Source organism: Pholis gunnellus (genome assembly GCF_910591455.1).
Source record: "Pholis gunnellus genome assembly, chromosome: 2".
NCBI lineage: Eukaryota > Metazoa > Chordata > Actinopteri > Perciformes > Pholidae > Pholis > Pholis gunnellus.
The window spans coordinates 11,509,903-11,536,581 of record NC_136536.1 but is presented as its reverse complement, the minus strand read 5'-3'; the positions used below and the strand labels follow the sequence as shown (position 1 = coordinate 11,536,581).

The following is a 26,679-nucleotide window of genomic DNA, read 5'->3' as shown; positions in this document are numbered from 1 at the left end:
ATCATTTAATTATGGTGCAAAATCTAAACCATTGTCAAGTCTTTTAAATACTTTTGGGGATCAGACAAGCAATTAAATTTTTCAACCAATTTGTCATGAATGTTATGATTTTATATCCTGAATAATAATTAGAGGATTTTAAATAATAAAATAAAAATAATAATTTCTTGCAACTTTATTGACATTTACAGACATTTCAGTCCCGAGAGTAAATATTTAAAAAAAAGATGAATGTACAAAAAGTTATTGAAGATTTCACACAGGACCCATGGAAGTGTTTTTTTGTTTTTTATTGAGTAACAATTGTATAAAGGTTGCTGTAGGAAGTACACAAACATAAAAATAATACATCAACGCTTTTCCACTAATCAAAAGAAGTATAAAAATAGCACAGAATCTGTTCTTTTGAAATGCTTTTGCACTTTAGATCCATAAAAAAAATCTTTCAGCAAAATAAAAAAAAAAATCCTCAAATGGAATCCTGATCAAATATTTCGCACTAAAAGGTTGTAGTATAAAAAAGTAGAAACTTCTGATATTCACACGCAAGCCTACAAATGTACTCAAATGGTTTTACATCTAACATAACACAAGATATCAAAAACCTATCGATTAGAATGCTCTATAATGTGCTAGAACATTGCACATTTAAAGAAAGCTTTATACTGTTAATATATACTGTATGTGTCCTGTATGTGACAGTTACAAAAAGAAAACAAAAATCTATAGATTTGTTTGCGTACTGTTCTCAAGCAAAACATTCAACAAACTCAGCAGTATTAAGAATGTAAACAATTACTTTTTGGTTTTTTTAAAGGACTTAAAAATCAGACTAAAGAGACTCCTGGTGGCACTTTAAGGGGCATTTTGAGCACCATAGAAGAGTTATACATTTCTCAATGAACTGGTCATTTAAACATGGAAGAAAAAAAAGAAGGCTTGTGCATTTTGTGTTCAAAATAAAATGTAGTTCTTGGTCAAACATGAGAGTAAAAACACTTGTAAACCTTTCTATCAATACAGTACGCAAAACATTGTGTAAAAATTAAAGTTCCAGTGAAAAAATACAAGCTTGATATATACAGGGCATATGGGAGCATAAAGCTACAGTGTATATTCACAGAAAAGAGGTCCTACAGGAGGAGTGATGTACAGTTGCCCCTTTGTCTGAGGTAATGCCCATTTAGTAGGATTTGGTGACAGTCGACAACATCGAAATATTCCTCCAGTTATCAAAACAAAACAAAAAGATAGTTCAAAGGAATATACCAATTTTTTGGTGAGTTTAGTTCGTTCACGTCAAGAGAATTGGCACCAAAATAAACTGTCCAGTAAATCCCTGTCTGGTGAACATGCTAAAGCTTAAGCATACAGAATGACATGTAAATTCAGGCAAAAGATGGCAATGTGTAAAATTATTAAGTAGTTTTAAAAAACTACATTATTGCAATAACTTGGTGTTGGAAGTCTCACAGGAAAACAGTTCTTCTGGCAACAAATGTGCACCACATCAGACAGTTAGGCTACTTGTAATTACTGATACATACTGTATACCAAAGCATGTGCACCACACAGAACAGAGCATCAACCAGCATTATACAGATGATTTTTGATGTTGTTAAATGTTTGGGAAACTAGAAACGCATATAAAACAAGATTAGTCAGTGGTAGTTTACAAGAAATATTGCGTGTTGGCCAGTGTTTCCCACCTTTTTGCTTTTTAAAACCACATTTACACACAGTGACACTCGTTCTTTCCTGGATTCAAGTTAACGTCTTTGAACCAGGTTCACTCACATGTAGCTGACATCACTGACATCCAGCCATGACAGTGAGCTAAAACAATGGTATTTTTTTAAACTATAAAATCTAAACTTCTACAGCAGGATAAATGCCATCACTCGTTCATGATGGTTCCCAAAAGACAATCTCTAGATCTGTGTTTTTGCATCGGCTTGTTTCAAGTTTTACACTCTCTATACAAAAACATTTTATATAATCTTTGATAAAAGTTTTTTTTTCTTTTTTTTTGCTCACATGAAGTCATCTCGAAGTAAAATACAAACAAGCTAAATTATTGTATTTTTCTTTACAACAATTAACAACAAAAAACTATGAATATGAACTAAATACAAAGACAAACCCTGCTTCATCTACAGGTTAGCCTGCAGTGCACTAGCTTCCATTGCTGAATGTATTTTCCTACGGAGCACTTTTTTTCTTTCCATATTCAAATCTAAATATGTTGTAATTTTAACAAAGATAAAAAGATTATTTTCTTAGCATTGAACAACCACAATGCTTTCACAGTACCTGTGTGGCTTAGACTAACAGGATATGTTTTTGTTGAATGCTGTTTCTGTTTTATTTATCAATTTATTTTTAATAATTCACTCCAGTTGTGGATATTTACTATCTTAGACTTTGGACAGATACCCCCAATATCATTTCTAGACAAACCCCTTTATTGAGAAAATACATTCAGGCCGGATTCTAGTGGAACCCAATTGGCCCAAATCTGTCCATCTAATGACTTTGGTTCAAGTGTTTTTTTTATTTATTTTTTATTACCAGCCTGTTGTCACACATTTTAATCATCAGCTAAATGGAGGCATAAACATCCTCTGAAATTTTGACACATCCTAAAAAAAAAAAGTTTGATACAGCGCAGTAAAAAGCCTTTGGTGCTGTGTTGTTCTCTCTTTTCTACAACTACTAAGTGTTGTCAACTTAAAAACAATACCTTCTAAGGGCATTTCAAAAGAAAGAAAATCCTGTTAAGATCTAAGGTCTAATCTGAATCAACAAAACAGGTGAGTCAGGTTTCGCCATCTTTCCCTTTAAACTCAGCTGAACCGCCAGAGGCGAAGCACTCTCCTGGCCTCGATGGATGATATAATCAGTGATACTATGGGCAGAATCACAGCCTATGCTTTGTTTATCTCTGTGTTAGTGTGTGTTATGTGTGTTTAAGGCTGCAGTGCATTATCACCAGGAGGGCTGGACACAAAAACAGCCATTCTCACTATTTTCCAGCTACACTGATTTGAAATGAAACTTGTTATTCTCCTGCAAGAGTGGAGAGAAATTCCCGGCTCTTCACAAAATGTGGCCGGCGGGCCGATGTTCCATGGAGCTCGTATCACAATGGAAAAGCTGCTGTGTAAATATAAGTGGCTTCTCTTTGCTGGTGATGGCTGGCGTCTATTCACAAGCGAAGTAGTCTTTCAGTGGTGCGAACAGATGCCTGATGACGGGGACGCTCCAGGACCGGCCCAGGAGCCTCTGTCTGGCACCGCGACCCATGTTGGACACGTCTGTGTAGTGGACAGGGAAGCCAAAGATCCTGCAGGGTAACAAAGTCAAATTGAACATGCTACTTCCACACATTCTTGTCACAGCCTAGAAGAGAAGATTGTTAACCCCAGAATACTACACCGGTTACAGAAAATGAGACAAGCAGCCAACCAGTGGCAGCTTCGTGTCCCTCCGCCCCACTTCCCACTATCCGGAGAGGGACAAGCTACCTAGCTACCTAGCTAACTAGCCTGTCAATGGAGCTGAGTCCGGTCTCTTACCAGCGAGCTGCGATGACACTTTACAGCCCCACTGACGTGTTTGCACCATAGCAACTGATATCAATTGCCATTTTCATTGGTACTATTGAAATGACCACGGACAACAGTTCAATGTCCGTTCTTCTTTTATTCTATTTATATGGTATGACACTCAAGATTTGTATGTGTTAAATCCAACTAAATGACTCATATATTTGATCTTCTGAAGGGTCTTTCTATGTGTGTGTGTGTGTGTGTGTTTCCTGCTAACCTCTCCAGCTCAGTGCACCAAAGTATGTCCTCTTTCCCGTTCATCAGAACAGGGAAGTGTTGATCCTTCCCTTGTTTGATGGAGTTGGAGCGGGTCGTGATGGTGCGCACCTTCCCAAACTATGAAACAACAAAAACATGGTCAAACAAGAGGCCAAGTAGCCATTACAAAAGTGTAAACTGTGAAGAGTGACTTTGTTCAGTATTCTGTAGATGTATCAAACCTTTGCAACTCTGCCGTGATCCAGACAGTCCTGCAGCTCCAGCTTGTCCATCCCAGAGGCACACAGACGCCTGAAACGTAGAGGTATAATCACACACATAAATATATTGTATATATCATAAGCAAAACCCACACAAAACATCTCTTTTGTGTAGATTACAGTAACAATTTTAGCCTTAAAGTAGATACTGTGGTGTTATACTTATTCATTCACTGATTCATTGTTGTTGTTTTGTCAGTCCAAAACCCAACGATATTAAATTAAATATGATATAATGGATTTTCTGTCATTTTCGTATGGAAGATTACTTTAACTCTCATTCTTTTTTGGTCAATTTCACGAATGGATAAGTTGAATATTGCAGCTCTGGCAACATATTAATCACAACTAAAAACGTACCAACGTTTTTTCTTTGAGAAGTTGGAACTTGATGTTTTTCCTACCTGTTCATGCCCGGCAGGTTTCCCCAGAAGTATCGGGCCCGGTGAGCAGCAGAGACCTCAATAGCATCGATCATCACAGGGTTACACTGCAAAAAACACAACAAAGACACATTGATTAGTCAATTAAACCCATGGTAATCATAAATATACCACACTTAAAATGATGCACAGGCACTTTTCTGCGGAAATCTGTCTCTGTGCTCCAGTGCACATCAGTTATGTTTCTATGGCTTCAGTGTTTCTGCTGCATGAAGCAGCGCAGCACTGCAGGATTAGCTCCATTGCGATATAAAAATAAACTTAAATAGCTATCTTGCTTGTTTCAAAAGTGACATATTATCTTTTTAAATAAATACCTTGTGGTGTTTCAAATGTATTTGTAAAAGTAAATACATTTAAATAAATATTCAAAGAAACTTTAAACTTTAAGTGTTACATTTGAGAATGGAGTTTGGTGTGATGTTTTGTTACCTTGTAGGGCAATATCTCTTTAAATGGGGAAATTAGTCTGGTAGTCTGTTCAGTAACTTGCAAAATAGTGATATGATATTTCTTTGTCATATCCCCCACCTCAGGGTTAGCTCTAAAATTAGGCTTCAGGTTGAGGTCTAGAACTACTTCTTTCGCTACACAAAATGTAGTAATTATCCGTCGTTGATGGACGTCTTTGGTTTATGTTTTAGATATTTTGCAGCTGTTTACACTCTACGGTCCATACAACTCACCTCTAGGAATCGTGAGATGTCCCTCTTGTCATTGACGCCCATGGCGACCACGTTCTCGAACATCCAGAAGAACGGCCTGTCCTCTCCTTCTTTGGGTTTGGCCTCGCTCAGCAGACGGTAAAACTCGAAGAACAGCCTCCCTGTGCCTTCTGTAGAAACAAAGCACCGTCAGTACAGACTGACCTTCTCCTTAATGAGATTTGGGGATATAGGCCCCTCCCAGTGGCCACTCCAGATATCATTTTAAAGATGAAACACTCAGTATATTTGAGATTGGCCATTTTTTGGGGGGGATCAGAAACAGCCTTTTGACAATTAAAAAAACGAAAGTAATTCAGCTAAATTCATAAAATGACTAACAGAGATTAACCACCACAGACATTTACTGCTCAAATTCTTGGAAACTTTGGTGCAAAACACATTTTACTGAAACAAATTCTCCGACGTGACTTCCTCTGGCAGGTACCTACCATAGAGCCCTTTCCTGGCAGGATTGACGATTGACAGGTCGTTGCAGGGACTTCCTCCTATCACCAGGTCAAATGGACCCCAGTCGAGAAGCTGAGAGAGACAACAGCACCACCGAGTGTTAGACTGAGGAAGTGGCAGCTACTGCATGAATAAAACAGCAAAACATCAACGGAACAAAAGTAGAACTCACTCAGTAAAATATCCCCAATTTTTCATGCAGTTTCAGCAACTAATACTTAACCCTCAAACCACTTTTTTTCAGCTGAAATACAATGTATATGGGTATTGAGAGAGTTGGTGATGGATTCAGGATTCCTGGATTCTGGTCCAAATCTTGATATTTTAGTGCAAAGAATTTGAATTCTACATATTGTGTTACAAACACACCAACCCGGACTCTTCAGACTGCAGAAGGAGGAGTATTAGTGAAGAGTAGCTGTTACCCTTTCAACTAGGGTTTCAATCTCTAGCGCTAATGCTAATCGCTAGCATTTATATGTATCCCAGTCTTGCATGAGTTTATACTGTATTTTATTACAATAACCATCACTTTACAGCACTCTTACCTAATCACAATCATAACAAAAGTCAGTATGCTCGCAATTAGCACAAGACAATTTATATACAGCGTATTTAAGAAGCTCAATTAAGTAAACACATTTCCCAAAATGGTGAAGTATTTATTAACGGCTGCACTACAAATATTCTGTACAGGTAGATAATTAAATCTACACTTTTGCACTACACAAAAGAATAAAGAAAGAACAGAATAATTAAATAGTTAATCATAATTCAATATCGCAATCATCAACCCTTCGTCTGTATTTGCTTTTGTCCCACTGTTCCTTCCACATCTGCCCTTATAAAAACAAGAAGGAAGTATTCATATTTTAACTTTTAATGCGCCTCTAAAAACTGCTAGAGAAATGCAAAGTGCGGCACAAGAGAGGAGTGCAAGTTAGGCCACCACATGACATACGTATCATCCTGTAAGTACCATAGGCAAACCATCGGTTTGCTGGCATTGCGTTTCTAATGACTCGTCTCGGTCATGTTTTAAACAACATTTTTGGGGGGAGCTTTAAACTGCCACTAGGTCATTTTCAACAGGTATGTTCCTGACACTTGAAACTATTTATCTCTTACGTTTTTCTTGGTGATGTTCCTGACATCATGGACATAATGGATCTTTCCTTCATGTCTGACGACACCCACTGAGATGGATTCCTCGCACACTTCTGACGCCACATACTGGTCCACCTTAAAACCCAGGTCCCTTAGAACCAGGTAGCCTGGAAGCACAGACACAGTTTGCATGATGACCTGCTGCGTTTTAGGTGAATTAAACATCAAATGGCAGAGACATCAGTGCAAATACATTCATTCACTGTCTTGTCTCTTGTCATCCAAACACTCGTCCTCACCAGTGGCAATGCCGTCAAACAGGGAGAGGACTCTGATTGGTCGTCTCTGCTCTGCAGGGATTGCTGGGAAAATCTTTGGTTTCTCCTGGAAGAGAAAAATTAAGACAAATCGTATTTGAGGCTAATTCCTATCTGGGCAGCTAAATATGTCAAAAGATAATGTTTTCATAGTTAAAGATTCTTCAACAGTGAACAATACACTTCACTGCATTACTAAAACATGTTCTTATCTTCATTTCTGATAAGCTGATGATCTGCTCTGCTGATTCCATTCAAACTTTCTCATTTGCTCTTTGATACATTTTTCTACAAATATTGAACTTTGAAAATAATAGGTTATTTTTTTTGCAGGGTCGTTATACTGCATTGTACATTAAGTTGTTCAATTGTTTTTATTTAGCTGACTTCCTGTTCGCTGCTGATCTAATCTGATCAAGCGTGTCCTTGCAGGTCTGGCTACTGAATTTCACTTCAATTCATTTCAGTTTGCGGTATTTCAGAAATGTGTCAAGAAGAAGAAGAGATGAAACATAAGAGAAGAAAAACATAGAGCAGTGAGTTTCGACCTTTTTGGTGTGTGACACTTTGAATGGAAGTAATAGCTTCTACTGTCACATAAGTCTTTTACATTGTTTTATCTGAATAATCTTTAGCGATCCGAAGCAGTATTTCCCAGTAAAAAGCAGAGATTTGAAAAAAGGCAGAAAATATAGAAAAATCTTGTTCATCATTTTGCTACCCCACAGATTTATCTTGGTTGGGAAACACTGATATTAAGTATACACAGAAATATTTACGGACAAAGAAAAATATCCATATGTTCACAAAATTTGTACTTTTGCCAAACATCTGTGAAAAAAAAATACAAAGTCACTCACAAACTCCTGTCCACTGTCGCTGGTGAAGAAAACCTGCAGCTTGATGCTCCAGTCGTGCCGTCGCTTCAGGACGCCGTACTGCAGCAGCGGCTGGCACATGTAGCATCGCCACGGGTCCAGATAGCGAGCACTGTTAGACGCTCCGGGATCCACCAGGATGTCCAGACAGTCCACACAGAAACACCTGGAAGGAAGAGAGGAGACGAGGTGTTAGTAGGTAATCTATTGTGTGTACTGTTACTTTGTGTGTGTGTGTGTGTGTGTCGGACCTGCAGCAGTTGGCGTTGCCGCAGAGCAAAACCTCTCGACCTCCGCAGCAAACGGTGCAGTAGGACTGGTAACCGTCATCGTCGTACATGTAGGACATCTCCAGGTACACGTCCTGAACACACACACAGAAAAAAATCACAAAAATACATTTGGCTTTAGTTACACTGCCACACTGACATTGCATCACATCGGCAACAATTTAAAGAAAGCAGAAAGCGCCACCTTCAGGAACTCGTGAAAACGTCACACTGAATAATTCAATGGGTTAAGCTACTGATTGTGGAAAACAGTAAATTGTGTTGTTGCTCTACCTTGCATGTTTGGCACAGGCCTCCTTCAAACAGTGGGTGGAAGGTTGCTGCTCTCATCTTTCCACAAGAGAGACAGAAATCTGTAAAAAAAATTAAACAACACGATTAATAATTCACAAATGAACTCACACAGAAACACACAATGTGAAAGTGTGAGTCTCTACCTTCTATACTTCTTTTATTCTTCAGAACTTCATTCACCATTTGTTCTGAGGGGAAAAGAAGGACAATGTTATAAAGTAACACGTTTTCATTTAGGGATGTCTCCAACACGTTTACTATTCTGCCAGCGACGATGGGACTCTTTTAGTCGTAAGCCCTTTATTAGCTTCACATGTTCCTGCACAATTTGTAACGCAGGTTTTTTTTTTACCCTACTCTACACTAAAGTACACAACTGATGCAAAAATAATGACGCAAGAAACATAAGCTAATCTGGACCACAAACAAAATACCAAATGTCGAATTGTATTTCCCCTTTAAACCTTTAACAGACAAAAAGCAGGAAAACAAAAAAGTTCAAACTCCAAACAATTAAATGTACCTCTGCTGTAGGACTCCTCGGGGGCGGCCTTGTTCTTACAGAGGCTGACTCTGGGCCGCTTGGCGCTGGGGAAATATTCTGGCAGGGAAACATCGAGGACCTGGTGGTCCAGAGGGTTACTGTCTGCAGGGAGACACAAGAACAGTCAGACTTTACTATCATTTCCTCACTGAATGGCACATTTGGAGGCACTGTTTGGCGATGAACAGTATGCGACTGGTCTGGTGCTGCTGCCTTGCTCACCGGCAGTGTGTGTAGGTTTGAGCCCCTCCTCTCCTTTGGGCAGGAAGCCGCCGTTGGCCCACTCCAGCATGGGTTTGACCTGGTCATCTAGAACGTCCGACTCGCAGGGAGGAAACTTCTTCTCCGCCCGGACACTGGACATCTGTGGTAAAGAGATACAAACTTTTTAAGATATATATTTAAAGATATTTAAAAGCATCAAACGTAAGGCTTTGCTCTCAGCTTCCCGGCTCATTTTAAAAAAAAAAGAAAGAGACAGATTGTGCGAGTGAGCTGAGAGGGCAGGCAGTGTAAAAGAGAGAGAGAGACAACCCGGCGGTCCTCTCTCATTACCCTCTTTTTTATGGACAGGACGAGACAGTGACAGTGAGGAGGAATCCCTTTCAGACATGCATCCGTTTGTTTTACTTGGCATCTGGTGCGCACACACACAAACACACGCCTACACACAGCCAATGTAATTGGAGACACCTGCACTGAAGAGGAAGAAGAAGAAGAAGAAGAAGAAGAGGAGGAAGACGGCAGATTAACTCTGCCCAGCAACTAAGAACAAAGGTGGTTCATTTCCAAAAGTGGCACCTAATCCACATCTACGCTTACCTCCAGCGCTTGGAAGATGGCTCTCCGGTAGGAGGCCAGTTTGGTGTAGGAAGCCTGGCTGAAGAACTTGGGGAAGGCAGTGATGGAGTCCAGTTTGTCTGCTGAAACCTAGAGGGGAAGAAAACGTGGCATCAAACAAAGTACGACGTGTGCAACTATTATATGATTTCCCTCCCCCGCTACCTCCTTCGGTCTGTCTGATTTGCTTCTTCCCTCCTCACCTCAGAGAACTTTCCATCTCCAAACCACTGCAGCCACCTCATGCCATTGCTGGCCTGCCGTTTGCCAGTGGCGCGCCACGTCACCACGATGCCGGGCCACCAGGAAAAGCCCTTGATCTTTCCCCACACCAGCTCGCCAATGCCAAAACCCTTGTTGTCCTGGATGGAGGAGGCAGAGTGTAGATGGATAAGGTTAGGATCTTGTACTTTGTACCGCTTTACTGATGGAAAAGGTGGGTGGCAGAAGAGAGGACGAATGAAGATGGTGGAAAGAGAGTTAGATTGATGGTTTGACAGAAAGCTGTAAAGATATATGTATATGTGTAAAGCTGAAAATCTCCCTGGACATTTTAGTTTGCCAATTCCTAAAACCTTCATGGTCTTGGACGAAGACGTAGAAAGGGAAAACTAACGAAAGAGGAAATCAGCCTTCATATTTTGGGAGAAACATCTCAACTTTCTCCTAAAACTATAACTAAAACTCTGTGCATAGAGTAGAAGATAGAGAAGAAAGTATTGCTTCTTCAAGACTAGTTTAACAGTGTTAAAGATCAAATATTCAAAGCAAAGGATGAAAGGAGGAAAGGTGTCAGGAAGAGAACAGAGTAATAAACACAAATTGTGCAAAAAAACTTTTGTTTCCACAGGGAAAGGATGAGAAAATGAAATCCTCCTCCAACCAAATGTTTAGTTGGAGAGAGGACAGAGAATGTAGAGGAGAAGGTTTAGCTGACATTTGAGTAAAGAAACAAATCGTTTACCCTGCCTTTAATTAAAAAAAGTAGTGTCCTTTAAGTATGACAGTTTTAAAACAGAGATGGCCCTGCATGGATCAATACAACGGAAATCTTTCAAGAAGAAATGTCCAAATCTTTAAAGCATCACAACATAAACTGAATCGTGTTTGTCCACCTTGACATCACACCTGTATGAAAACACATCGTCGTCTGATTTCCTCATTTGCTCAGGAATGTTTCCTTTATTTCGGCTGTTAGCTTTGCAATTTAAAGAAGACATCAAACATCCCTGATAAAACCATAACTGACCCATTTTTCTTTCTTTCTTTTGCAAACGATGTGTGCTAGCTTTTGAGCGGGTGTGAATTCTGTGCTTGCAAACAAATCCCAGTTGGGCCCAGGCTATGTGATCCGTCAGTCCGCCTTAAGAGAGAAAACCCATTAGGCTTTGAAAGGATGCTACGCTCCACTGACTTCAGCCTGGGTCGAGTGAAAACACACACGCCAACACAATGAGACGCATCAGCATCTGCACAAAAAAAGCAAGTGTACTGTGAGATTCTGTGCACGCAGACCTGAGACATGCAGATCTTTATAAGTATGCTCCACACACACACACACACACACACATACACAGGCCCTGCTGTGCAGACTGGTGGTCGTCACGGCTTGAATTAAACTATTGATACAGAGCAAACACAGCCAGACTGAGTGAGAGAGTGTGTGTGTGTGTGTGTGTGTGTGTGTGTGTGTGTCTGGCCACCTGCACTAACACAAGGCCAGGTGGGGGAGGTTCTGTGGTCTGTGCAGGGAGTTACCCTCCTTCTCTTTCTATCACTGCCAAACCTTCACTTCCCCTTTTAGAAATAAGCTGCCTCTCCTGCATCGACACAGCTGTCTCTCTCTTTTTCGCTCCCTTTGCACGTCCTCATCTCTCTTCCAAGAGTGCTTTAAGGGTCAGGGTGTGCGATAGGACAATTTTGGTTTGTAGATACTTAAAATGCCTCTGCAATCTGCCTTTAAAGAGATTGTTAGTGTTGTGCTATGTATCGCTTCTATGGTTACATATGAACATATAAAAACACCCCCCCAAACGCAATAAACTTGCTATCGCTAATCTAATTTATGCAGATTTGGAAAAATAACTGATAAATATTTAAATAGACTTTAAATAATTACATTTGAGAATGTAATTTGGTTTGTTAAAAAACCAACATGAATATCGATTGTGATCCTGTCACTGAATTTTTCAACATTTTAAATGAATGTCACAATAATACAAAAACGTCCCACATATGTGAGTCCAGATCAAACAATCCGAATATTATGTTTTGTTTATTTGTCATTCATCTCCCAACTTCCATCAACCTGCCCCCATGAGTGGATGGAGGTCTCGTCTCTAGTCCTGATATGTGATTCACACCCCTCCATCCTTCCTCCTCCAAACACACATCTTACATTGTACTCTGGCTGGATCTCAGAGCTGGATGAGGTGCTGATGCTCTGGGCCGAGTCCTTGGAGTCTTGTTCCATCAGCTCGGGACGGGGAGCCTCTGGGACTCCGCCGGGCGTAACCACAGCCACCCGAGGACCACCGCGACCTGCACTCTGATGGAGAGAGACAGGGGTGAAGATAAAGATGGAGGTTTATTAGACTCAAAGGAATATTTGTGTGGGAGCAAAAGAGAGAGAAAGAAGCTATTTTTCTTTTCAGAGGTCATTATCCCTCCTTTATAACAATGTTAAAGGGACAGTTTTGAAGTGGGGTTGTATGAGAATCTTATCCATAGTAAGTCTATTACCTATAGTAGTATAGTAGTTACGGTTTCAGTTCCCAGTCGGTAACGGCTGTCTGACAGCAAGGTGAAGCGGGGAACCCTTCTGTTTTCAAGTGCATTTCTATTTATTATAATGATATACAGGGAAAAACCTGAGCTGAAGTTAGTTGACTAATATGTATTTTAAAATAAACACCACAGCATTTGTAAATGGAAAAATATCATGTGGTTTAACACGGGGGTAAGAAAATCCAGTGATGTGTGTGTGTGTTTACCAGTAACATGCTGTGCTCCTGTTTGCGGCTTTGTCTGCGAGGTTTGTTGTGCGTGCGCGGCATCAGACCGGCCTGAAAGATGGTTCTGGGTCGAGGCGTCTGTCTCAAACCCGGCTGAGACGCTCCTGAAGTTTTGTCCTGTAAACAAACACACATAAACACACACTCAGAGGATTGAATTTCACGTCTTCCAAAAGAAGCTTTAACAAATGAAAGTGTGTACGCCTGTGGTCATACCTCGCTGTCGGAGTCCCAGGTAGTTTCCTCCTCCTCTGACTTCTTCCTGCTCCTCTTCCTACTTCCCCCTGAACCTTGGTTACCATCTGAGAGGAGAAACAGCAGGAGGTCAACAGAAGGCTCGACAGACGGCTCGAAAAGTAACTCAATATTTTCAAGAGATAATGTGCAAGTGGCAGGACAGTCACTTCTCCAGAAATACATTTCTAGTGGAGGAATATGAACTTGCTTTATAACAGGCCAACAAAAGTGAACTTTAATAATGTTTATATTGTCCTTTCCATTAAAGTTCTAAATCTACAGTTCATATCAGTTCCTTTCTCGTAAATTACAGGAAACTATCGGACTTCTATAAAATATTAAAGTTTTTACCAACTATCGATATAGACAACCTAAAACGTGTGTCACTGTCGTGTGTGTTCGTTACCTTGAGGTGAGGCGGCGTCTCCGTTCTGCTTGGGGCTGAAGGGGGAGGGCGGTTCGGCCGCGGTCAGAGGGCTGTTCTCATTGGTCAGCTCCACGCCACTGTCGTTCTCTGATAGGCCTTTAGCGGGAGGCTTGTCTCCGTTCACCGGCGCCTGAGGATGGAGACAGAGGGAAGGTGACTCACAGACTTTAACCTGATCGACTTTTACTGAAAAGATGCTCAGATTGTTAGATTTGTTGATTCGCTGATTGAAGTGAGGAAGAGAAAGACACTAAAGTTAAGCAAAGATGTGAAGAGTGAAAACAATATGTGGAGAAAAGTGATGAGAGGAGGAGAATAACTACTACTCCCAGGGTGCATTTCAGAGAGAAACATCCACATTCAAAGATTTAAGTTTTGTTCCAAAGACTAAGTCTAATTAACAGGTACGCTTGTCGAGGTTCATGAGTATTTTAATATTTAAACTGACGAAAAAAATATGATTTCTCAGGGAACAAAGCTGAACTTAAAGCTGGAGCGAATGCCATTTTTTTTTTAACATTTAAAGCTTCGATTGATTTTTTCAAATGAAGCATTGAATGTCTGTCGTCATGTTTTTTTAAACTTGATTGTACTCCTACGATACCTCACCTCGTGGTAACCAGACTGCTCTGCGACTGGCTACCTGAAGCTGGAGCTACGTGCACATTGAAATCATGACGGGGAAAAAGGAAAATCATTTTCTCTCAATGACAAACTAATGCGCAGTGGGAAAGCACCTGCGGTTGAAGCCACCCATGTCAAGTAGATTGAAACTTCCTGGTCACATAATGAAACTCTGCCAATCCTCAACTGGCCGTTCACCTGCACGTACCGCCGGCACTGCAGTGACACAGAGCCAGCCAAAAAACGACAAAGCCTCATGCCTCATGCCAGCCCTTAGAAAAGACAAAGGAATTGGCAGCCAGCCTGTAAAAAGGGAAGCTTTCTATTTCATAACTTTATGCTTTAATGCTATGTCGATTAGATGGTTATGATAATCGATAAAGACGTGATCACTATCAGTAAATTCCACTGTATTTTCTATTTCATATGAAGCCTTCTATAAGTGCTCACTACTATATAGAAGCTATCGAAGAATAAAGAAAGACTCAGAAACAAACAGAGAGTGTTGCCTGTGACAACAGACCTCCACATAGCCTTCACCTGCCAACCCACCCACAGCTGAGTGTGTTTAATGCGCTGGCTGACATCGACAAAGACTGGCAGGATGCAATACGTCCACGACACATACAAGTAAACACCAGAGCCTCAGGCTGCACAGGTATGCCGCATGCTGTCACATGATATTCCTGTAGTTCTGCCAGCATGACGCTGGGCTACGTGTGCGACCTGTCGAGTCACGGCTCGGAGTGCTGAACATCCCAAATCTTCTAATCCTCCAAGCACAATGGACGATCCCTTTGCCAGACACTTTTGATGGCTTTCCAACTAGGTCACTTGTTTCCAAAAAACCCCGTTAGGAGCATTCACGTTACTGTCTTCTTGTACCAGCTTGTACTGTGCATTGTCTTGCTGTTTATGACCAGTAATATTCACTGGTATTTTAAGGTTTTCTGCACATGAAATGACATCTGACACAAAACATTTTGTTCAAGCTACGTCTTGCAAGGAACATCACGAGCACTGAAATGTTCTTTTGTTGACCAAACGAAATTGACACAAAGCAGCTGCTCATTAGACTAATGATCCAAACCCTAAAGCTCTTGAATTAAATGTCTTTCGCAAGATGGAGCCAAACCCCGCCTTCCCCTTGGGATGTTGTTGATCAAACACATTCTTGCCGTTATAAAAGTCACCGAAAAAGGTGTGAAAATCAATCACTTTTGACAACAGAGACTGTCAGGCGTGGCCGCATGTCAACCTGAGGTTAACCGCCGGACTCAACACAAACAAAAGAATCCGTAGAAGAATAACACAGAGGATTATGAATCTGTGAGAGGCATTAGCTACCAGTGACAGTGAGTCATTACTTTAGAGAGAGAGAGAGATCAGCACAGGTGACCTGAAGGTGAGCAGGAAAGCGTTTTTTCTCCGCATCACTTCCTCTCTCACCTCGACAGAGGTGAAGGAGTGAACCTTCGAGGCGCATATCCGTGGCAGCCTTGCTCAGCTCAGCTCTTGTCTGGACTTGTGCTCGATACACTTAAAAGTACCGATTACAGATAACCCCCACTCTTTGCCTGCTCAGATTAGAGGAGGGCGGAGTATAACAGATGTACAGATACTGATGTATTAAGGTAACAGCTCGGAAGATTTAGACAACACGTGTCTCTAAATATGTGTATGTTTTCGCTTATGTACGTATGTGTGTGAAAGAGAAAACTAGGGATGTACAGCGCTGGTAACAAAACATTAGCTACAGCTAGATAAATAAACGATAAGGGTTGGAAACTATTGTTAACCCTGCAGACCCCAAAACAAATGTCAAATAAATCATCAAAGTAATTCATCTTGCTTTTCCTACTACTTTAATACATCTATAATTACAAGGGTTTGATAAATAAGATAATAAAATAAAATCAAGCATTTTACCTTAGTTCCCTCAGCTGATTCAACGTATGCTTTAATTAATATGTTATCCAGCATTGTTATTCGTTAACTAACAAATTAAATATAAGCCAATGTGTTGTGCAACTGGAGTGAATATGTGGTCAGGGCACACAATGTACCCGCCAAAAGCTGGTCAAATATGCAAGTGGTTGTTAGATTTGCTTCACTCACCGGCCAAAAAACCCCCCAAAAACAATGGTTATACATTGAGTGGCTGGTAAAATTAAAACATTCACGCGCCATTTGGCCGGTGCAAACGAGTACATTTTGCAACCAGTATGTTGGTCACATTAAACTCTTGGTTACAGTTGTAACTGTAAACTGTAAAAACAATACAAATCAAACAGGACTTTAGTTGTATACACAATGAGTCTTTAGTTTACAAAAAACTGTTGATTTAGTGCAAAAGAGACAAAGATGGAACAAAGCAGAGAGAGAGAGAGAGAGAGAGAGAGAGAGAGAGAGAGAGAGAGAGAGAGAGAGAGAGAGAGAGGAGGCGAGACGGAGCAGCTGTTCAACAAATGGACAAACTGTGAGATTGTGCTGACTTTTTCAGGGAAAATCCCAGCTACGCGTCTCTGAGGCTGTTTGTAATTGTTAAACGTTGTAAAAGAGGGAATGCATGTAGTGTGTGAGAGTGGTTGTGATGCCAAATCTCCACAATAATAAATGAACCCAGTGAACCTGTGCATGAAGTGTGTGCTGCAGATGGTTGAGAGTGAGAACTGCTGGCAGGAACAAGAGGCAGAGAGACTGACAAAAAGAAAAAAAGAGAGAGAGTGAAAAGGTCAACAGAAACCATTCTGAATAATTCTTTCATGTACTTCAACATGTACAGAAATCGATGCAGCGCCTTGTTGTAGACCAGGGGTGTCAAACTCATTGTTGCTCTGGGGCCACATCGGCATCATGGTTGCCCCCAAAGGGCCGGTTGTCGGCGGGGGGGGGGGGGGGGGGGGGGGGGGCTGCTGCTGCCACATACGCTGGTGGAGGTGTGTGCGCGCGGATCGGGGAGGAGCTCCGCCGTGCGCGATTTCCATTTTTTTTTTTTTTTTGCTGGTAGATTCGCGGGCCAAATAAAATGACGTGGCGGGCCGGATCCGGCCCGCGGGCCGTATGTTTGACACCCCTGTTGTAGACGCAAGCCTTGGTCCAGGAGAAAGTCTGACCTGATGGCTGCTTGAGACGGTCAGAGAGTCATAAAAATAATTTGGGAGCATCTCCTGAAGACCATAAATACCTCTAGCAATAAATACCCCTGGAATTGTACCTCATATATTACATGCCACAGTTAAATTGTATCAACTTCAATTTACTTTGGTACAAAACAGAGAAATCCAGTAAAGAAAATGAGAAAAGCTGAAATCAGAGGATTTTTCTCATTTTGTTTAATAAATGACTCAAAAACAACTAAATTAACTTAATTGACAAATAGATCATTTCAGCACTAATCAAGTCAAAATCTTCTTTTTGAGGTTTTTCAACAGTATAATATATCTTCAAAAAAGTTTTTTTTAAATGATGACGAAATCCAAATACATTAAAATCTACTGTTGAAGCCGGTTAGTTCACATTAGAGGATCAAACTATTGAAATTGACCACCGTATGTGAAAGTGTGTCCTCTCGTCATATCGCAGCACTGGAGGGTCGACCGCAGGAGAGAGAGGCGAGAGAGGCGAGAGAACCTTCTGGGTTCTGGAGGTGAATGGAGGAGGGGAGTGACAGCAGAGCGAGCAGGAAGACAGTTTGGGAGGAAAGAAGGTAAAGCAGCACTTCGGGCTAAAGAGGGACGGGATAGGAACATCTGTTTGAAGAAGCCATCACGTGTTTATACTGCATTGACTACTGTGTAGAGTCGTCCATCTGCCCAGACAATTGCAGTGTGCAGAGAACAGTGCAGAGTGTCCAGGTCAATGGGTTTGAATGGTAAGCAGTGGTTTTCAGGCCAGATGTAGCTCACTATGTTTTTTTTTTTTATGTGGTCTTCATTTGTAGAAAAAAGAAACAATCCCGGTGAAAATCGATGCAGTTTCAGTCCATTCATTCATTCGGCTTTTGGAATCTTCACATTTTGCTTGAACTGAGGCAGCTTTTCAGTGGATAACAGTTGGACAAGTGACTCTTCCTGAGCCTTAAATCTGAAAAAGGTTCACTCAGTCTCTTCTTGACTGGACTGTGTTAAATGAAAATGGGCATAAAGTAAACTGACCTCCGTGACCCTCTCTGATATTTTAACAGCCAAGGATGAAAGATCACAGCTGGAGGACATCTGAGTCCCTGCAGCACAGCTGTACGTTAGCGGCCTCGGCTGCCACATGCACACTCCTCTTACACTAACTAACACATTGGAACGTAGAAAACCAAAACGACTTCAGGGGAGATAGACTGACCTTGTGGCTCAATTAAGCAGCTTCCTGTTTCTCATTCATATATTTACACCCAATAAGGCCTTCTGATGTTGACAGAAAAATGGCTCTGCAGGACAACTTGGGACCGATAACATCCACGGAAACCTCTCGGACTTGAACCTGCGTCCACCTTCATTTGTAACTTTTCCATCCAGCTTAGAAATAATCAACAAAAGATATGACATCATCAACAGTTGGTTCTATTTCTAGAGCTTCAGATTCAACATTTTCCCGCCTGAACATTCGATTTTGATTGGTTGGGTAATTTTCTCTTTGTGACTGTTTCAAATCGCAGACCTTTTGTTCTAAGGCATGGCCCCTTGAAGACATTTAATCCAACCAATGGCAATCCAGTGAAAGAGGCTACTCCTCAGCTGCAGCAGAAAGAAAGCCAAGACACAAAGACGCAGTGAGAGTGAACCTCCACAGCAAGACTTCATTGTTGGCTCCAGGTAGAAAAGTGCTTCGAGCGATGTTTTGTCTCACATAATGACTAATAAAGATGTGAGACATTATTTTATAGTGTCTGCCAAAACTTTGTTGTATACATTTTCTAACTTAGACAATCTTTGTTGCAGCGGCTAAAGGATGAACACACCTGCTGAAAAGCTCTTTGCGGTGACTTTCTGGCTTAATTTGTGTCTTTCAGGTTTTACTCGACGCATAACTCATCCTCCTCTGAGCAGACAGACCGACAGACAAGGTGATGACCTGCTTCTGCTTCTATTATGTAACCTTCCTCTTTTCAGCACCACATAAATGTATGCTTCTGTATTTACTGCACTATAAAATGTGCAGTGGTATCGCTCTTCTCTTCTAACTCTCGGCAAGAAAGCGAATCGAAATTTCCCAAAATGTCAAACTGTTCCTTTAAATGCGGCCAACATTGTAGCTCACGTGCAAGAAGAACTTTGACAACTTTGACACATTTCTAAAAAGTCCCGAGGAACTTGATCCGTTTCTCTCTCAGTCATTTAGCGATGAGTTTAGTGATCACATAAAGCTTTATTATATTTGCTCCAACCAGACTGAAATTTACTATTTGCAACAATAGAAAATTCACTTAAAATTCAAAATTGGACCCTCTTGTTCCTTTTCTCTTTCTACATCGTCCCAACTTTCATGTTACCACTCCTCTCTTATTTTCTATTTTCAACTAATTTTGTTTAAATCTTTACTGCCTACTCTCTCTCTCTCTCTCTCTCTCTCCCTAAATAAACAGTAAATACACAGTGAAAAAAAGCAGAGACGGCAGATTTGCAAAATTATTGGAGAGTAAAAGCTAAAAAAACATGACAGAAACATGCTGAGATAAGTTTGTTTCATGACTTCTTTCGGTCACAAGTTGTCTTCACATCCCCCCGTCTTTGAAGAATTAATCCTCTCCTCTCCTTTCTCTGGGTGAGAGCGTCAGTTAAATCACAGTTGTGTGAAATGGTTCACTGCTCATTCCAAATCCTGTAGTTTAGGACCAGAACAGAAAATGGGTTTTGATGTGGGCCCGGTGGCTGTGTGACTATTACCATCATCATTATCCTCCATTAACCTGCCTTCCTTGGTATCCATCACTCCTCCTCCCCTGTGCTGCTGGCAGACACGAACATGCCCAATGAAGCGTTAAAGTAACACAAGTTACCCTCTTCTCCCCCCTCTGTCTCCCTCCTTTCTAGCACAAGTACTGTGCCTGCAACTATTTCAATCACCGCTACCATCGTGTCAAGTGTGTGGAACATGTGTCTCATGCATCCTGCACTCTCCATGACTCGGCGTGTGTTTGCTAAAGCAGTATGTTAAGTCTTGCATTGTGCAGATTTCACCAACCTACGTCAAGCACACATTCCACACCGAACAACAGTCTGCCCCGCGGCGCTCCGGCTCCGGCCTGTCAAAACATCTTAGCGAGGCCTAAATGATTAGAAGCGGCACACGGCTAACACTTGGACAGGACTGCCCCCAAAACGCTGCGTGCAGTAAACTGCCACGGCTCTGAGAGTGTGATCTTTTGTTGGCAAAGATTGTTACAGCTTGTTTTAAGTTTTCTTTTGTCTGTGAGGCTGTAAACCTCTTCGACAACGCAAGCTTGCAAAATGTACAACAAGTAGAGAGTTGAAGGAAGCGCAGCATCTCCCGTCCTCCTCAATACTTTTGAGTATGTATTTTCTACAGTGAAATCAGTGCAGAAGTTTGTTTTCCTTAAAGGGACAGTTAATCCCAAAATCAAAAATCGGTGTTACCTGCGCTATTTATCAATCGAGACTGTTGTGGTGCGAGTTTGTCGAGTTTGTGGCTGTAAAAATGTGCCAAAATATACATTTTAAATACGCAACAGGAGTGTCTCTTTACCACAAATCATGATCATCGTGTAGGAACTACTTTCCTTCTACTGAAAGCGTGCATCTACTCGTGGACGAGAGTCCATCTCACAAGTACTACTTGTTAAACATCATTAAAACATTAACGCCGTCCTCCTCGGCTGAGCTGTAACGTCAGCGAGCTAAGTGGTGCTCAGACGAGTGGGCACTATCGAGTGTAGATGCGCGCTTCCTTCCTAGACGCAGGGGACACGCTGGTTTAATAGGAGCGAGCGGGTAAGGGGGGGTTTGTTGGTGACAAAGCTGCCTCCATACTCGTCACCTGCCTCTGGATCAGCTAATAGCAAAAAACGTATGCAGTAGCCATGTTTCTACCGGTAGAGAGCACTCACTATGCATATGTGAACACAAGATGTAGAATTCATTAACTTTGCACTTAAATGTAAAGATGAAGACCTGAGTCCATCAGCAAGTCACTTGATATCCTTTATCATTGTTTTTCAGCTGGTTTGGGGTTTAGTTACTCTTTTAGGATTTGTCCTCCATGTTGGGTTAAAAAATGACACGCCTGCTGTCAAGCTGTCTAAACTTGAAACGAATACCTTCAGTCTTCATATCACACATGTGAGGATGTGCCGCTAAGCCGGTTGACGTAGAGATGGGCAAACAATACACAGAAGAGAGGGATTACAGTTGTGATCATAAGGAAGAAGAAAAAAGGACAGATGGAGAGAAAAGAGAGAAGGAAAGAAAAGGAAGGCAGATGGCGGAGAGAAGGAAGTGTCCCCCTCAGACGGAGTGATATATGAGACTGAAAAAGAGGAACCAGCAGTAACGTACGACAGGAGCCTCATTAGGTGTGTGTGTGTGTGTGTGTGTGTCTGTGGTTGTAAGTGTGTGTGCACATAAGCATGTGTGTGCGTGGGTAGATATGAAACAGAGAGTAAAAGTGTGTGTACAGATTGTGAAAGTGTCTCGTGTTGCTGCCTTCAAATGGAACTCGTGAGCTCGTGGAGACGAACTGCTTGGCGTTCAAGTGGCTCGGCAACGACAACATGGACGCTTGTGAGTGTACTGTCACCGTATGGAAGCCACAGAAGCTAACTATTTAGCAAGCCAGCGCGCCGGTAACGTAAGGCGGGAAATGCAAGGGGGGGATAATTACAATAATACTGGAGACTAAATCACTACAGGTCACCGAAATAAGTGTTTTTCAGCCATCATGCAGAACGTCTTCCCGAGGGTGTAACCTTACTGCGGGCTTTCTCTGTGTCGGGTACAGCTTCCAAAATCTACCAACCACTCCTAACAGTGATCAAGATAAAGTTAAAGATATTAAAATGAGTACCCATTTGTGCAGCATGCACATTCATATCAGTTGATAGGATGCATCAAATCAAGTCAAATACATTTCAAAAGAAATGCAGCAGTGAAAATAAGATTAAAATAAAATCCCTTTTTTCGTTTGTGCTGATCCGATCTGTGATCAGATCCATGACTCCGATCCGAACCGTGAGATTTGTGATCCGTTGCAGCACTATAATACATTAACTAACCCTCCTTCAAAAAATGAGCTTCCAAGGACCATTCCTGATGTCAGCCAACACGTCTGGAGAAAACTCAGCTTTCAGAAAATGTCCACTTACGAGGTTGTGAATCTGACAAAGAGGGGAGTGTTCATATGGACGTTTCTCGTTAGCACGGTAAACACGACTTGAGGGCAGCATGTGAATCAGTAAACATATGCGTGTGTGTGTTTGTGCGTGCGTGAAATCATATAAAGAAGCCATTGTCCTCAATCCTTCCATAAATCCTTTTTCTTGCCTCCTTCCTTCCTCCCTGCCCTGTTTACTGCCTCCATCCTTCTATCTATACCACATATCCTCTTTGTGTGTAGATGCAGCTGTGGTGTGTATGTGTGTATGTGTGTGTGTGTGTGTGTGTGGCACGTGCACACACCATCACAGCCAACATGCATTCTTAATTACGCCCATATAACATGCTGGCACTCTTGTCCGGGCATCTGCCTTGGCATCGACACACACACTTGTTTAAAACAACAGCTGGCACAGAGAAAGGTTCAGGGAGTGGTCGTGTGTGTGTGTGTGTGTGTGTGTGTACGTGGGTGTTAATACGAGGGACTGTGGTTTTTGTAAATGGCTTTAACTTTCTTTTTCCATATAGACAAAGGTAAGCGCACACTGTGACCTCTCATGGCTGTAACCTGTGTGTGTGTGTGTGTGTGTGTGTGTGACTCACCGTGGCTGTCATGTTGTTGCTATCATCCATGATAGCAGCAGAGTATTTGTTGGAAGGCATCGCTGTTGCAGTCGACTGGTCCAGAGGCTGTGCTGAGTCTTTTTCAAACCTGGACCAAACACAAAACAAGGAAACAGTCAGAAAATAAAACAGGACTAATGACCTGGTGTTGTGGATCATCAACAGTCAATATCACAGCGTCGTCATTTATGTTTGTGTGCTTTTGAAAATCATCTGTCAGCTTCTGAGCTTGCAGCCAAAATCTGAGAGCTTTCTTATAAATCCATTCAGAATTTTCTCAATGAAACCAATTCAACTTAAACAAAACATTATATTTTCATCTCCTGAATATTTCACTATACAATGATACAAAATGTGCATTAAATTATCTCTAATGGCCAGTATTTAATGACCAGAAATACAGCTGTGTGACTGAAAAAGTGCAGAGGCCGATGCTCAAACCGAAAGAGAAAGACTGGAAGAGGAGAGGATGACGCGGGCCTCTCCTGTTATCCATGAGTGAGTAGGAGCAGATCTGACAAGCCCTTACAATCCTGAGATAAACAGATACACAAGCCTGTCTGAATGTGTGTGTGTGTGTGTGTGAGTGAACAAAATAAGTGACAGTGTATGCGTTTGTACATGCATTACGTATGCAGTACTTCTACATTCTTCTTTTCATTGTGTGAATGCACATTCTTTGGAGCCTCCACGCTGCTGTACATGAATGAATATTTTGATTTGGATGTAAGTGTGTGTGTGTGTGTGTGTGTGTGTGTGTGTGTGTGTGTGTGTGTGTGTTTGTGTGTGTGTGTGTGTGTGTGTGTGTGCATGTTTTAGTTTAAATTTCAAGGAGGTGACAGGTCAATAGCTTTGTCAAACAAGCCTGGACAGAGAGACCTGCAGACCTCAGGTAGCCTGCCGACTGTCAGTTTTAGTTTTACTCACGTTAATCTGCCTGGAAATCCATAGAAACAGTAACAAAAAAAAGAAAACTCTTAGAGGGGAAAAAGAAAGTGATTATGCAGGAGAAAATAAGTACAACCACCTGCATGTTCAATTCATTCTTGTGTAGTCAGCACAAGTTAATCCAATTCAAAATATGATCTCACTAACTTTTGTTTGCAGTGTACAGCCTCAAAAATGACCAGAATTAAATCAATACTTCTGCGTCAGAGTCTACAACAAATGGCATGTTATTTTGGAGACTAGGAAATTGGTATATTGTAGTATTTTCTACACTAAATCGAATAAAAATAAGTTGTGAATTAGTTTCAGTCTTAAACACAAACTCAAAGCATTCAGCATTACAAATTTCAACCACTTATTCACTAGGAGGCTCTAAATGATGCTTGGTTACCTCTTCGTGGCGTGTTTGGACAGGACAGGAGGAGCGATTACAGCAACATGCATCGACTCTTGCCGCTAAATGTAATGTTTCTATGTTGTGAGGAGCTGCTTTTTGTCCCCGAAAAAGGAAGGTGAGTTCCTACAATGTGACTTGTCTGAACAGATTAATGTCCCCACAGCATGAGTAAAGTGTCTGTGGTGGCTGGCAGGAGGAAGTCACGTTGTTCTGTGTGCAGAGGTTGGTGCCCTCTGACTGACACAAACCGTCTCTGACATCAATAGGCTACATATTAATAATCTGAGTTCAGGGACTCTCCCCTTCACCCGGCTGGAGAGAGGTGAAGGAGTTCATGACTCAAAGGGATGTCAACACACACTCCTTCTCTTCCCGCCTTTGACCTTTGACCTGCACACAAAAAGGCAGACCAAACAGGTGCCTGCTGCTAACTATCATTCAGATCTGGATTTGTTTCTGCAGGGGACATTTGCAGATTTGGTACCGTTACCTTTGCGAGCACTTACTTATGACTCGTTTCTAAAAACGACCAACCTGGTGAAGTCTGCATGCCTCATCGACATAATTGAGCGGGTAAAAGCCTAATGTTAGGCTATAAACTAACCACACCGAATGACTTCACGTCACCACCACTGAGCTGAGAGAAGACTAGTGTTTGGCATGATGATGTTTAGTATTGTCATTTAGCCATAAGACATAAGACATCATTTATTTTGTAGAACAAAATGATAAAGATCCCCTAAGCTTTTGTTAAACACAAACCTTTTTTCAGGCATCTAATCAAAAACCCATATAAAAAAAAACATGAACGTTGAGACAAACCGGAAGTGCAAAAATGCACATTTTATGGTTTTGAAGCCTCGAGTTCAACATTTTGATCGTTGTCGACCAGAAGTGACACAAGAGCTAAGTACAACCGAACACTGAATAGGACATTTTTAGGCAACCGAAATGTTTCAATTAACTTTCATGAACTGAAAATGCACTGTGAAGGGGTTAAAGTTAGACGAAAACACGCACAACTCTCGGACCAGATAGAAATGTGGTAGCAACCCGTGAATCACAAGGTAGTCTCGACCTAAAGCATACCCTGCTTTATCGTCTATTTATATCTAAATGCGACCATAATCTACTAAATGAACATCATGCTGTATGGAAGAAGTCTTGAAACTAGTGATTGAGACCATGAACTCGTGTTTACTGATGTAATAAATCAAGTGGGAAGTAGGGTCATTTTATTATTGACTTCTGTACAATCAGACTAGTTTTTTGTATATCAATTGTAGGTACTGCAGTACCAGCTCTTAGATTGCTGTGATATGAATGTATAGTTCTCCCTAAAACCATAAACATTAAATTACAAAAAGTAGAATACACCCAACCCCATATGTATGAATGAATGCTTTTGCCATCTTAACACCTTGTAGCGTTACTGTTTACTGTGTCAGTGGTTGTTTGCTGTTTTCCCTTCTTGCTCATCCAATCAGCTTTTTGTTTGAAAATGACAATTAAGCAACGTGTGTGTCGATACTGCTCTGAACCTTTCTATTTAAGTGTTTACGACTGTATCTTTGCGGAAACGTGTTTCAACTTTTAGAAACGGAGAAGTGAGAATGAATTAGAAGAACTGAGGAAAGACTGAGGGGCAGAGAGGAGTGAGGGGCCCAGGAAAAGGGGACAAAACGTACGAGAGGGGGGGGGGGGGGGCTTCACATCAAAGTTGTGTCTGGTGGCGAGAGATTAGGGACCGCATTGCAAGAGGGGATTGTTCACTCCCCAAAGGGTATGCTCCTCAGGGTCTCTCACTGGGGGCTGCATTCCTTGTCTGTCATGTATTTTATGGCCCCTTCAGGCTCAGATCCAGTCCTACAGTTCATACATTGTCTACTTTGTTTCCTATTGTACAGACTGCATTCATACAGTAAATCATCCACTCACTCATAAGACTGGATCAGAAGCACACATTTTGAATTGCAACACCAAAACCATAAACATTACTAGATTAGAGATTAAATTACTAGTAAAATAATTGTATATATTTTCTTACCAAGCTAACGATGCCCTTTTGTTAACAGACATAACTCCTTCAGTGCACTACAGCTAAAG

General features: G+C 41.4%; 1 protein-coding gene across 1 annotated transcript in view; it reads right to left on the bottom strand.

The window, feature by feature from the left end:
- Positions 1-292: 292 nt before the first annotated feature.
- The window catches only part of dnmt3bb.1 (DNA (cytosine-5-)-methyltransferase 3 beta, duplicate b.1), a 30,238-nt gene continuing 3,851 nt past the window's right edge, over positions 293-26,679 (bottom strand). Inside the window, exons 2-22 of the mRNA XM_079179989.1 lie at positions 23,208-23,316; positions 13,636-13,786; positions 13,209-13,294; positions 12,972-13,109; positions 12,377-12,526; positions 10,182-10,340; positions 9,961-10,068; positions 9,361-9,502; positions 9,118-9,240; positions 8,738-8,782; positions 8,574-8,653; positions 8,262-8,374; positions 7,993-8,176; positions 7,115-7,199; positions 6,837-6,982; positions 5,690-5,780; positions 5,220-5,368; positions 4,495-4,580; positions 4,052-4,121; positions 3,829-3,947; positions 293-3,346 (exon numbers count right to left, since the gene is read on the bottom strand). Of these exons, the coding sequence (XP_079036115.1) occupies positions 3,205-3,346; positions 3,829-3,947; positions 4,052-4,121; positions 4,495-4,580; positions 5,220-5,368; positions 5,690-5,780; positions 6,837-6,982; positions 7,115-7,199; positions 7,993-8,176; positions 8,262-8,374; positions 8,574-8,653; positions 8,738-8,782; positions 9,118-9,240; positions 9,361-9,502; positions 9,961-10,068; positions 10,182-10,340; positions 12,377-12,526; positions 12,972-13,109; positions 13,209-13,294; positions 13,636-13,786; positions 23,208-23,267 (2,427 nt within the window). The 5' untranslated portion in view covers positions 23,268-23,316 and the 3' untranslated portion in view covers positions 293-3,204. The remainder of the gene's footprint in view (positions 3,347-3,828; positions 3,948-4,051; positions 4,122-4,494; positions 4,581-5,219; positions 5,369-5,689; positions 5,781-6,836; positions 6,983-7,114; positions 7,200-7,992; positions 8,177-8,261; positions 8,375-8,573; positions 8,654-8,737; positions 8,783-9,117; positions 9,241-9,360; positions 9,503-9,960; positions 10,069-10,181; positions 10,341-12,376; positions 12,527-12,971; positions 13,110-13,208; positions 13,295-13,635; positions 13,787-23,207; positions 23,317-26,679) is intronic.